General features: G+C 68.9%; 1 protein-coding gene and 1 long non-coding RNA gene across 2 annotated transcripts; one reads left to right on the plus strand and one right to left on the minus strand.

The window, feature by feature from the left end:
* Positions 1 to 165: 165 nt before the first annotated feature.
* On the minus strand, positions 166 to 1,596 carry LOC144247705 (uncharacterized). Its single transcript, XR_013341275.1, has 3 exons — positions 1,413 to 1,596; positions 279 to 313; positions 166 to 177 (listed from the first exon to the last, which is right to left on the minus strand). It is a non-coding gene; the product is annotated as an uncharacterized LOC144247705 (long non-coding RNA).
* A 6,982-nt stretch (positions 1,597 to 8,578) lies between these two features.
* RTN2 (reticulon 2) lies at positions 8,579 to 13,318 on the plus strand. Its single transcript, XM_077789134.1, has 6 exons — positions 8,579 to 8,660; positions 9,662 to 9,785; positions 10,605 to 10,674; positions 11,737 to 11,783; positions 11,885 to 11,943; positions 13,146 to 13,318. The coding sequence occupies exons 1-6, from the start codon at positions 8,611 to 8,613 to the stop codon at positions 13,186 to 13,188; spliced, it is 393 nt and encodes a 130-aa protein (XP_077645260.1). The 5' UTR covers positions 8,579 to 8,610; the 3' UTR covers positions 13,189 to 13,318.

The following is a 13,318-nucleotide window of genomic DNA, read 5'->3' on the forward strand; positions in this document are numbered from 1 at the left end:
TCCTGTGTGGGGGAGGGGAGAGAGAAAAAAAAAAAAATTGGGAAATTTGGGGACAGCGGGGTGGGGGAGGGGTGAGGGTGGGGTTAATTTTAAATTTTGGGGGGGGGTCAAAGTTGAAGCCCCCTCCCCCACCCACCTGCGGCCGTCCCGCGGCGCTCGGACTGGTCCATCCCCGCCCTGGGGGGGGGGGGGGGAGGGTGGGGAGGGGTCAGTCCATCAAACTCACCCGGGACCCCCTCCCCAAATTTAAAATTTTGGGGGTTTTTTTGCCCCCTCACCTGTCCGGCTGCTCGGGGGGGTCGGGCAGCAGCACCTGAGGGGGGGGCGGGGCAGAGGTGAGACCCCTCCCCAGGGATTTGGGGAGGGGGGGGAGCCCCAAAACTCCGGGGGAGGGGGGGGCAGGGTCTCCAGCCCCCCCCCCAAAAAAAGGGTGAGACCCACGGTACCCCCCAGGTGCCCCTCAAAACCCCCCCAGGTGCCCCCAGATCCCCCCAGGTACCCCCCAGATATGCCCAGGTGTGCCCAGGTACCCCCAAAGCCCCCCCAGGTACCCCCCAGGTGCCCCCAGGTGTGCCCAGATCCCCCCAGGTACCCCCCAGGTACCCCCCAGATATGCCCAGGTGTGCCCAGGTGTGCCCAGGTACCCCCAAAGCCCCCCCAGGTACCCCCCAGGTGTGCCCAGGTGTGCCCAGGTACCCCCAAAGCCCCCCCAGGTACCCCCGAGGTGCCCCCAGGTATTCCCAGGTGTGCCCAGGTGCCCCCAGGTACCCCCCAAAGCCCCCCCAGGTACCCCCCAGGTACCCCCCAGATATGCCCAGGTGTGCCCAGGTGTGCCCAGGTACCCCCAAAGCGCCCCCAGGTGCCCCCCAGATATGCCCAGGTGTGCCCAGGTACCCCCAGGTACCCCCCAGGTGCCCCCAGATCCCCCCAGGTACCCCCTAGGTATGCCCAGGTGCCCCCAGGTACCCCCCAAAGCCCCCCCAGGTACCCCCGAGGTGCCCCCAGGTATTCCCAGGTATGCCCAGGTGCCCCCAGGTACCCCCCAAAGCCCCCCCAGGTACCCCCCAGGTGCCCCCAGGTACCCCCAGGTGCCCCCAGGTACCCCCCAAAGCCCCCCCAGGTGCCCCCCAGGTACCCCCAGGTGCCCCCAGGTATGCCCAGGTGTGCCCAGGTGCCCCCAGGTACCCCCCAAAGCCCCCCCAGGTACCCCCAGGTACCCCCAGATACCCCCCAAAGCCCCCCCAGGTGTGCCCAGTTGCCCCCCAGGTGCCCCCAGGTATGCCCAGGTACCCCCAGGTACCCCCAGGTACCCCCCAAAGCCCCCCCAGGTGTGCCCAGGTGCCCCCCAGGTACCCCCAGGTACCCCCAGGTACCCCCCAAAGCCCCCCCAGGTACCCCCCAGGTGCCCCCACCTGGGGCTGCAGCTGGACGCAGCTGGGCCCCCCCGCCGGCTGCACAGGAGCTGCACTGGAGCTGCACGGGAGCTGCTCGCTGCAGGGGAGAGACCCAAAAATTGGGATAAAACACACGAAAATTGGGATAAAACACACGAAAATTGGGATAAAACACACGAAAATTGGGATAAAACACACCAAAATTGGGATAAAACACCCAAAAATGGGGATAAAACACCCGAAATGGGGAATCCCAATGCTCCCAGTGCTCCCAGTGCTCCCAGTACCGATTCCCGGCTCTCCCAGTGCTCCCAGTACCGATTCCCAGTGCTCCCAGTGCTCCCAGTACCGATTCCCGGCTCTCCCAGTGCTCCCAGTACCGATTCCCGGCTCTCCCAGTGCTCCCAGTACCGATTCCCAGTGCTCCCAGTGCTCCCAGTACCGATTCCCGGCACTCCCAGTGCTCCCAGTACCGATTCCCAGTGCTCCCAGTGCTCCCAGTACCGATTCCCAGTGCTCCCAGTGCTCCCAGTACCGATTCCCGGCTCTCCCAGTGCTCCCAGTACCGATTCCCAGTGCTCCCAGTGCTCCCAGTACCGATTCCCAGTGCTCCCAGTGCTCCCAGTACCGATTCCCGGCTCTCCCAGCGCCCCCCGCTCCCGCTCCCAGTTCTCCCAGTTCCCGTTACCGGCGCCCCCAACGCCCCGGTACCGCCCGGTGCCCGTTACCGGCTCTCCCAGTGCCCCCAGCGCCGCTGCCCGGCGCTCCCAGTTCCTCCCAGTTCCTCCCAGTCGCTCCCAGTACCGATCCCCGCCGCTCCCAGCGCCTCCGGTACCGCTCCCCGGTGCCCCCCGCGCCCGGTAACGCTTCCGCCGGTGCCCCCAGTCCCTCCCAGTCCCTCCCAGTTGCTCCCAGTTGCTCCCAGTCCCGACCCCCGCTCACCCCGTGGCGGCGGCCGCGGCCGGTCCGGGCCCTCCCGGTGGCGGCGGGGCCCGGAGCCGCCGGTCCCGGCGAGAGGCGCCGCCCCCCATGGGCGCGGCCCCGCCCCTCCCGGTAACGGCGGCACCGGGAGGCGGCCCCGGCACCCCGCGGGCGGCACCGGCGGCGCGCGGGGCCCGGTAACGACCGTAACGACCGGGGCTCCTCCCAGTGCCCCAGTCCCCATTGCCGGTACCGATTCCCGGTGCCGCTCTCCCCATTCCCGGCTCCCCGGTGCCGGTTCCCGGTCCCCATCCCCATTCCCGGTGGCATTCCCGGTGCCCATTCCCACCGCCGCTCTCCCCATTCCCGGCTCTCCGTTGCTGGTTCTCCGTGCTATTCCCGGTGACATTCCCGGTACCGATTCCCGGTGCCACTCTCCCCATTCCCGGTTCCCCGGTACCGATTCCCGGTCCCCATTCCCGGTACCGATTCCCGGTGCCACTCTCCCCATTCCCGGCTCCCCGGTACCGATTCCCGGTCCCCATCCCATTCCCGGTCCCCATTCCCGGTACCGATTTCCGGTGCCGCTCTCCCCATTCCCGGCTCCCCGGTGCCGGTTCCCGGTCCCCATCCCATTCCCGGTGCCATTCCCGGTGCCCATTCCCGCCGCCGCTCTCCCCATTCCCGGCTCTCCGGTACTGATTCCCGGTCCCCATCCCCATTCCCGGTGCCATTCCCGGTACCGATTCCCGGTGCCCATTCCCATTCCCGGTGCCCATTCCCGCTGCCACTCCCGGTACCGATTCCCGGTGCCCATTCCCATTCCCGGTGCCCATTCCCGCCGCCGCTCTCCCATTCCCGGTGCCCATTCCCGGTACCGATTCCAGGTAGCCATCCCCATTCCCGGTACCGATTCCCGGTCCCCACTCCCGGTACCGATTCCCGGTCCCCATTCCGGGTGCGACTCTCGGTACCGATTCCCGGTCCCCACTCCCGGTGCCCACTCCCGGTACCGATTCCCGGTCCCCACTCCCGGTGCCCACTCCCGGTACCGATTCCCGGTGCCCACTCCCGGTGCCCACTCCCGGTACCGATTCCCGGTCCCCATTCCCGGTGCCCATTCCCGCCGCCGCTCTCCCCACTCCCGGCTCCCCGGTGCGGTCCCGCCCCCCGCCCCGCCCCTCTCCGCCGCCGCCGCCGCCGCCGCCGCCGCCGCCGCCCTTTGTCCGCGGCCTCGGGCCCCGCCATGGCGCCGCGGTGATGCGCGGCGGGGCCGGCCCGGGGCGGCGGGGCCGAGCGCGACCGGGAGCCCCATGCGGGGGCCGCCGCCATGGGGCAGGTCCTGGGCTTCGCCCACTGCAGTACGCACCGGGAACCGGCACCGGCAACCGGGAACCGGCAACCGGCAGCGGGGAGCGGGGAGGCGGCACCGGCACCGGGAGGGGTCGGGGATGGGGCAGCGGGTACCGGGCACCGGGAACCGGCGGCGGGGAGGGGCTGGGGGGGGAGGGTGCGGGAGGTAACGGGGAACCGGGAGTGGCCGGGGATGGGGAACCGGGAAGCGGCAGCAGGGAACCGGGAGGGGCCGGGGGCAGCCGGGGATGGGGGCACCGGGGCGGACCGGGGCTGCGGGAACCGGGGGGAACCGGGCACGGAAGGACAGGGAGTGGCCGCGGGCACCGGGGATGGATCCAGCACCGGGAGGGGACGGGGATGGGGCCATCGGGAACCGGGGATGGATCCGGCACCGGGAACCGGGAGGGGACGGGAGAACCGGGAACCGGGGATGGATCGGGAACCGGGGATGGAGCCGGCACCGAGAACCGGGAGGGGACGGGAGCACCAGGAACCGGGGATGGATCGGGAACCGGGGATGGAGCCGGCACCGAGAACCGGGAGGGGACGGGAGCACCGGGAACCGGGGATGGATCGGGAACCGGGGATGGAGCCGTCACCGAGAACCGGGAGGGGACGGGGATGGCGCGGGATGGGGGGATCGGGGCAGCACCGGGAGGGGACCAGAGCTGCGGGAACCGGGAGGAACCGGGCACGGAAGGACTGGGAGTGGCCGGGATGAGGAGTCCGCGAGTTACCGGGCACGGCGGGACCGGGAACCGGGATGGAGGAACCGGGAGGAACCGGGCACGGAAGGACTGGGAGTGGCCGGGATGAGGAGTCCGCGAGTTACCGGGCACGGCGGGACCGGGAACCGGGATGGGGGAACCGGGATGGGACACGGGGAGGTACCGGGCACAAAGGCACCCGGGGCGGCGGTACCGGGAGGCTCCGGGGATACGGGAAGCGGGACTTGGAGGCACCGGGACACCGGGGACGGGGGCACCGGGAGCTCCCGGGACGGGCCGCGGGGCGCGCCCGGGGGTCCCGGCCCAAGTTTGGGGCTCCCGGTGCCGTTCCCCCCCAGAGGAGGCTCCGTCCACGGCCTCCACCACGCCGGACTCCACCGAGGGTGAGCGGGACCGGGACCGGGACCGGGACCGGGACTGGGACCGCGCGGGGCTCGGGAGGGGCGCGGGGTGGCCGGGACCCCGGGACCCCAAATGAACCCCAAATCCCCAATGAACCCCAAATCCCGATCCCCCCATAACCCCAAACCCCGGAACCCCCCTGAACCCCAAATCCCGAACCCCAAATCCCCCCCGAACCCCAAATCCCCCCAAACCCCGGAACCCCCGATCCCCAAACCCCCCGATCCCCAAAACCCCCCAAACCCCAAACCCCCGATCCCCAAACCCCCCGATCCCCAAACCCCCCGAACCCCAAATACCCAATGAACCCCAAATCCCGATCCTCCCTGAACCACAAACCCCGGAACCCCCCTGAACCCCAAATCCCGATCCCCAAATCCCCCCCGAACCCCAAATCCCCCGGAACCCCCCCGAACCCCAAATCCCCCCAAACCCCGGAACCCCCGAACCCCAAACCCCCCGATCCCCAAACCCCTCGATCCCCAAACCCCCCGAACCCCAAATCCCCCCAAACCCCGGAACCCCCCGATCCCCAAACCCCCCGAACCCCAAACCCCCCGATCCCCAAACCCCCCGATCCCCAAATCCCCCCAAACCCCCCAAATCCCCCCAAACCCCCCAAATCCCCCCAAAACCCCCCCAGGCGGCAGCGAGGCTTTCCCGGAGCTGCCGGCGCCGGAGCCCCCCGGGGAGGAGGAGGAGGATGAGGATGAAGATGAGGAGGATGAGGAGGGGGCTCGGCGGGACCCCCCCCGGGCCCCCCCCCGGGAATTGACCTTCTCCTACATCGCCTTCGGCGGCGCCGCCCCGCCCGAGCCCGGCCCCCGCGGCCGCCGCGACCCCCGCGACCCCCGCGACCCCCGCCGGGCCCGCGGGCCCCGGCCCCGCCCCCCCGGGACCCCCCCAAAAAAACCCCCCGGGGCTCCCCCGGCCCCCCCCGAGCGCCTCCCGGAGCATCCGGGGGGGGGCGCGGCCGAGGAGACCCCCGGGAGCCCCGGTGAGGATTTTGGGGGGGTCCCGGGGGGGGGACTAGGGGGTCCCTGGTGGTCCCTGGGGGGACTGGGGGGTCCACGGGGGGATTTGAGGGTCCTCAGGGGGGTCCACGGGGGGATTTGGGGGTCCCTGGGGGTCCCTGGGGGTGCTGGGGGGTCCTCATGGGGGGATTTGAGGGTCCTCAGGGGGGTCCACGGGGGGATTTGGGGGTCCCTGGGGGGTCCCCGGGGGAATTTGGGGGTCCCCAAGGGGGGGGTCGGGGCACATGGGGGAATTTGGGGGTCCCTGGGGAGGTTTGGGGGTCCGGGGACACCCCCGGGTGGATTTTGGGTGCCCAATGGATTTTGGGGTACAAGGGGGGGTCCCCGGGGGGATTTGGGGTACAAGGGGGGGTTCCCCAATGGATTTTGGGGCACAAGGGGGGTCCCCAATGGGGGTCGGGGTACAAGGGGGGGTCCCCAATGGATTTTGGGGTACAAGGGGGGTCCCCAATGGGGGTCGGGGTACAAGGGGGGGTTCCCCAATGGATTTTGGGGTACAAGGGGGGGTCCCCGGGGGGATTTGGGGGTCCCCAATGGATTTTGGGGCACAAGGGGGGGTCCCCGGGGGGATTTGGGGGTCCCCAATGGATTTTGGGGCACAAGGGGGGGGTCCCGACCCCCCCCGACCTCCTCCCCCCCTCGTTTCTCCTCCCGGCAGCCCCCGCGCCCCCCCCGGCCCCGCCGCCAGGGGGCGCCCCCCGCCCGCCGCCCCCGGCGCCGCCTCCGGCCGCGGTCCCGCCCCCTCCGCCGGATCCGGACCAATCAGCGAGCGCGGCGGGCGCTGATGGACAGGGTGAGTGGCCAATGGCGGCGCGCGGCGGGTCCGGTTTCGGGCCGCGCCGCCATTGGTGGATAAATTTAGGGGGTGACCCCACCCCAACCCCCCCAAAAAATCCCGGCAGAGGCCGCGGGAGCCATGGAGGGGACAGGTGCGGCCGGGGGGGGACTGGGAGAAACTGGGAACTGCTGGGGAGGGACTGGGAGCACTGGGAAGGGCACTGGGAGAAACGGAGAAACTGGGAGCACTGGGAAGGGCACTGGGAGAAACTGGGAGGGACTGGGAGAAACTGGGAGGGACTGGGAGCACTGGGAAGGGCACTGGGAGAAATTGGGAGGGACTGGGAGAAACTGGGAGGGACTGGGAGCACTGGGAAGGGCACTGGGAGGGACTGGGGGAAACTGGGAGGGACTGGGAACTGCTCAGGGGGCACTGGGAGGGACTGGGGGGGACTGGGAGGGCACTGGGAGAAACTGGGAACTACTGGGGAGGGACTGGGAGCACTGGGAAGGGTACTGGGAGGGAACTGGGTGTCACTGGGGATGTCCCTGGGTGTCACTGGGATGTCCCTGGGTGTCCCTGGGTGTCCCTGGGTGACACTGGGTGCCACTAGGTGTCACTGGGGTATCCCTGGGTGCCACTGGGTGTCACTGGGGTGTCCCTGGGCGTCACTGGGTGACACTGGGGTGTCCCTGGGTGTCCCTGGACGTCACTGGGTGACACTGGGTGTCACTGGGGTGTCCCTGGGTGTCCCTGGACGTCACTGGGTGTCACTGGGTGTCACTGGGATGTCCCTGGGTGTCCCTGGGTGTCACTGGGGTGTCCCTGGGTGACACTGGGTGTCCCTGGGTGACACTGGGTGACACTGCCATCCCCACAGTGCTGTCCCTGCTGCTGTGGCGCCGCCCGGCCTGCTCGGCGCTGGCGCTGGGTGTCACTGGGTGTCACTGGGATGTCCCTGGGTGTCCCTGGGTGTCACTGGGTGACACTGGGTGTCACTGGGATGTCCCTGGGTGTCCCTGGGTGTCCCTGGGATGTCACTGGGTGTCCCTGGGTGTCACTGAGTGTCACTGGGATGTCCCTGGGTGTCACTGGGTGTCACTGGGATGTCCCTGGGTGTCCCTGGGTGTCCCTGGGTGTCACTGGGTGTCACTGGGGATGTCACTGGGTGTCCCTGGGTGTCCCTGGGTGTCACTGGGATGTCCCTGGGTGTCCCTGGGCGTCACTGGGTGTCACTGGGTGTCCCTGGGTGACACTGGGTGACACTGGGTGTCCCTGGGTGTCCCTGGGTGTCCCTGGGTGACACTGGGTGTCCCTGGGTGTCACTGGGTGTCCCTGGGTGTCACTGGGTGTCACTGGGTGTCCCTGGGTGTCCCTGGGTGACACTGGGTGTCCCTGGGTGACACTGGGTGACACTGCCATCCCCACAGTGCTGTCCCTGCTGCTGTGGCGCCGCCCGGCCCGCTCGGCGCTGGCGCTGGGTGTCCCTGGGTGTCCCTGGGTGTCCCTGGGTGACACTGGGTGTCCCTGGGTGTCACTGGGTGTCACTGGGTGACACTGGGTGTCCCTGGGTGTCCCTGGGTGTCACTGGGTGTCCCTGGGTGTCACTGGGGTGTCACTGGGTGTCACTGGGTGTCCCTGGGATGTCACTGGGTGTCCCTGGGTGACACTGGGTGTCACTGGGTGACACTGCCATCCCCACAGTGCTGTCCCTGCTGCTGTGGCGCCGCCCGGCCCACTCGGCGCTGGCACTGGGTGTCCCTGGGTGTCCCTGGGTGTCACTGGGTGTCCCTGGGTGTCCCTGGGTGACACTGGGTGACACTGCCATCCCCACAGTGCTGTCCCTGCTGCTGTGGCGCCGCCCGGCCCGCTCGGCGCTGGCGCTGCTGGCGGCGCTGCTGGCGCTGGGCAGCCTGGCGCGGTTCAGCGCCGTGGCGGTGGCCGCGCACGCCGCGCTGGCCGTGCTGGCCGTCACCGTGCCCCTGCGGCTGCGCCGGATGGCGCTGGGGGTGCTGAGCCCCCCGCCCGCCCCCGGGCCCCCCGAGAGGTGAGTGGCACCCCGAGGGGCGCTGGGGGTGGCTCTGGCCCTGGCCCCCATTCCTGTCCCTCTCCCCATGTCCCTGTCCCTGTCCCCATCCCTGTCTTTGTCCCTGCTCCTGTCCCCATGTCCCTGTCCGTGTCCGTGTCCCCAAGGCTGTTCCCTGTCCCCTGATGCTGTCCCCATGCCCCTGTCCCTGTCCGTGTCCCCAAGGCTGTTCCCTGTCCCCTGCTCCTGTCCCCATGTCCCTGTCCGTGTCCGTGTCCCCAAGGCTGTTCCCTGTCCCCTGTCCCTGTCCCCATGCCCCTGTCCCTGTCCCCATCCACCTGTCCCTGTCCCTTTCCCTGTCCCCTGTCCTGGTCCCCATGTCTCCATGGCAGTCCCTGCGTCCCCATGGCTGTCCCCTGATGCTGTCCCTGTCCCCATGTCCCTGTCCCTGTCCCCATGTCCCCATGTCCCTGTCCCCTGGCCCTGTCCCCGTGTCCCTGTCCCTGTCCCCATGTCCCCATGTCCCTGTCCCCTGGCCCTGTCCCCGTGTCCCTGTCCCTGTCCCCATGTCCCTGTGGCTGTCCCCATGTCCCCATGTCCCTGTCCCCTGGCCCTGTCCCCGTGTCCCTGACCCTGTCCCCGTGTCCCTGTCCCTGTCCCCATGTCCCTGTCCCTGTCCCCTGTCCCTGTCCCCGTGTCCCTGACCCTGTCCCCATGTCCCTGACCCTGTCCCTGTCCCCATGTCCCCATGTCCCTGTCCCCTGGCCCTGTCCCCGTGTCCCTGACCCTCTCCCCATGTCCCTGACCCTGTCCCCATGTCCCTGTCCCTGTCCCCATGTCCCCATGTCCCTGACCCTGTCCCCATGTCCCTGACCCTGTCCCCATGTCCCTGTCCCTGTCCCCATGTCCCCACGTCCCTGTCCCCTGGCCCTGTCCCCATGTCCCTGTGGCTGTCCCCATGTCCCTGACCCTGTCCCCATGTCCCCATGTCCCTGACCCTGTCCCCATGTCCCTGTCCCCAGGCAGGAGCCGCTGAGCGCGGAGCAGCGCCAGCGCTGGGCGCGGTTCCTGGCTCGCCACGCCGCGATGGCCGCCCGCACCCTCACCCGCCTCTTCCTCGTCCACAGCGTCCCCGAGTCCCTCAAGGTGACACCGGGGGGGACACAGGGGACACTGGGGACATTGGGGACACTGGGGGCATTGGGGACATTGGGGGGATATTGGGGGCATTGGGGACATTGGGGACATTGGGGGGATATTGGGGACATTGGGGACACTGGGGACACTGGGGACATTGGGGACACTGGGGACATTGGGGACATTGGGGGGACATTGGGGACATTGGGGGGATATTGGGGACACTGGGGACACTTGGGGACACTTGGGGACACTGGGGGCATTGGGGACATTGGGGGGACATTGGGGACATTGGGGGGATATTGGGGACACTGGGGACACTTGGGGACACTTGGGGACACTGGGGGCATTGGGGACATTGGGGACATTGGGGACACTTGGGGACACTGGGGACACTTGGGGACACTAGGGGCATTGGGGACATTGGGGACATTGGGGGGATATTGGGGACACTGGGGACACTTGGGGACACTGGGGGCACGGGAGGTGTGCGGGACATGGAGGGCCGTGGGGACATTTGGGACACTTGGGGACACTTGGGGGGTATTTGGGGACACTGGGGATACTTGGGGGGATATTGGGGACACAGGGACATGGGGGACACTTGTTGGGGTATTTGGGGACATTGGGGGCATTGGGGGGGGGATATTTGGGGACACTTGGGGGACAGGGTGGGCACGGAGGGTGTGGGTGGCCCAGGGGACACGGGTGGCCCAGGGGACATGGGGGACATGGGTGGCACGGGGGACACGGGGCTGTGGGTGGCCCGGGGATGGGGTGGCCGTGCCGGTGCCGGTGACAGTGACAGTGTCACCGGTGTCCCCGCAGTTCGCCTTCCTGTTCTACCTGCTGACCTACGTGGGGGCGGCCTTCAACGGGCTGACGCTGCTGGCAGCGGGTACCGGGGGGACACCGGGACACGGGGGGGACACCGGGGGGACAACGGGGACACCGGGGGGACAGTGGGGACACCGGGACACTGAGGGGACACTGGGGATACTGGGGGAACACTGGGGGGACAACGGGGACACCGGGACACTGAGGGGACACCGGGACACGGGGGGGACACCGGGGGGACAACGGGGACACCGGGGGGACAATGGAGACTCTGGGGGGACAGTGGGGACACCGGGACACTGAGGGGACAATGGGGACACTGGGGGGACAATGGAGACTCTGGGGGGACAGTGGGGACACCGGGACACTGAGGGGACAATGGGGACACTGGGGGGACAATGGAGACTCTGGGGGGACAGTGGGGACACCGGGACACTGAGGGGACAATGAGGACACTGGGGGGACACTGCAGGGAGAACAGGGACATGGGGACATTGAGGGGACACAGGGACACTGGGGGGACAGTGGGGACACTGGGACACTGAGGGGACAGTGGGGACACTGAGGGGACAATAGGGACATTGAGGGGACAATGGGGGCACCGGGGGGACAGTGGGGACACCGGGACACTGAGGGGACAATGGGGGCACCGGGGGGACAGTGGGGACACCGGGACACTGAGGGGACAATGGGGGCACCGGGGGGACAGTGGGGACACCGGGGGGACAACGAGGACACCGGGATACTGAGGGGACAATGGGGACACTGAGGGGACAATGGGGATACTGGGGGGACACCAGGTGGACAATGGAGACTCTGGGGGGACAGTGGGGACACCGGGACACTGAGGGGACAATGGGGACACTGAGGGGACACTGAGGGGACAATGGGGACACTGAGGGGACACCGAGACATTGAGGGGACACCAGGGACACATGGGGACGCGGGGACATTGAAGGGACGTGGGGACACTGAGGGGACACTGAGGGCATGGGGATGTGGCACAAGGGGACACGGGGACAGCTTGGGGACATCGTGGGGCACGGGGTGGTGGCAGGGAGGACAAGGGGACATTGGTGCCACCCCAGGTGACACCCAGGTGACACCCGCCCTCCCCCGCCAGGTGTGGTCTGCGCCTTCACCTTCCCGGTGCTCTACCAGCGCCACCAGGTACGGGGGGGGGGTGACACCGGTGACACCGCGGGACGGGGTGGGGGTGGCACCCATGGGTGTCCCCAACTGCCACCCCCGATGTCCCTCGATGTCCCCAGGCCCAGATCGACCAGTACACTGGCCTGGCCAGGAGCCACCTCAGCCACCTGCGGGCCAGGTGAGTATCCCTGGGGTGTCCCCAGGGGTGTTCCTGTGTCCCCGGGGTGGCTCTGGGGTGTCCCCGTGTCCCTGGAGATGTCCCCAGGGGTGTCCCCAGGGGTGTCCCCGTGTCCCCAGGGGTGTCCCCATGTCCCCAGGGGTGTCCCCATGCTGTTCCCATGTCTCAGGGGTGTCCCCAAGGTGTCCCCATGGGTGTCCCTGTGTCCCTGGAGGTGTCTCCATTTCTTTGGGGGTGTCCCCAGGGGTGTCCCCATGTCCCCAGGGGTGTCCCAGTGTCTTTGGGGGTGTCCCCAGGGGTGTCCCCGCAGTGTCCCCGTGTCCCCAGGGGTGTCCCCATGCTGTTCCCATGTCCCAGGGGTGTCCCCAAGGTGTCCCCATGGGTGTCCCTGTGTCCCTGGAGGTGTCTCCATTTCTTTGGGGGTGTCCCCAGGGGTGTCCCGGGGGTGTCCCCAGGGGTGTCCCTGTGTCCCAGGGGTGTCCCGGGGGTGTCCCCGCGGTGTCCCCGTGTCCCCAGGGGTGTCCCCATGCTGTTCCCATGTCTCAGGGGTGTCCCCAAGGTGTCCCCATGGATGTCCCTGTGTCCCTGGAGGTGTTCCCATGTCTTTGGGGGTGTCCCCATGGATGTCCCCATGTCCCCAGGGGTGTCCCCGTGTCCCCAGGGGTGTCCCCATGTCCCCAGGGGTGTCCCCATGCTGTTCCCATGTCTCAGGGGTGTCCCCAAGGTGTCCCCATGGATGTCCCTGTGTCCCTGGAGGTGTTCCCATGTCTTTGGGGGTGTCCCCATGGATGTCCCCATGTCCCGAGGGGTGTCCCCGTGTCCCCAGGGGTGTCCCCGTGTCCCCAGGGGTGTCCCAGGGGTGTCCCCATGTCCCCAGGGGTGTCCCCATGCTGTTCCCATGTCTTTGGGGGTGTCCCCAGGGGTGTCCCAGTGTCTTTGGGGGTGTCCCCAGAGGTGTCCCCGTGTCCCCAGGGGTGTCCCCGCGGTGTCCCCATGTCCCCAGGGGTGTCCCCATGCTGTTCCCATGTCTCAGGGGTGTCCCCAAGGTGTCCCCATGGGTGTCCCTGTGTCCCTGGAGGTGTTCCCATGTCTTTGGGGGTGTCCCCAGGGCTGTCCCGGGGGTGTCCCCAGGGGTGTCCCTGTGTCCCAGGGCTGTCCCGGGGGTGTCCCCATGCTGTCCCCATGTCCCCATGTCCCCGCAGGCTCCTGGCCAAGCTCCCGAGTGCCAAAGCCACCCCGCAGTGACAGCGACACCCCCGAGGTGACACCGACACGGGGGGGGGAGGGGTCCTCACGCCCCTCCCCCACCCCCCGTGTCCTTCCCCACCCCCAGAGCAGGGGGAGGGGTCAGACTTTAATAAAAACTCTTGTGACA

This window comes from Lonchura striata, chromosome 31 (assembly GCF_046129695.1).
Source record: "Lonchura striata isolate bLonStr1 chromosome 31, bLonStr1.mat, whole genome shotgun sequence".
Taxonomy (NCBI): Eukaryota; Metazoa; Chordata; class Aves; order Passeriformes; family Estrildidae; genus Lonchura; species Lonchura striata.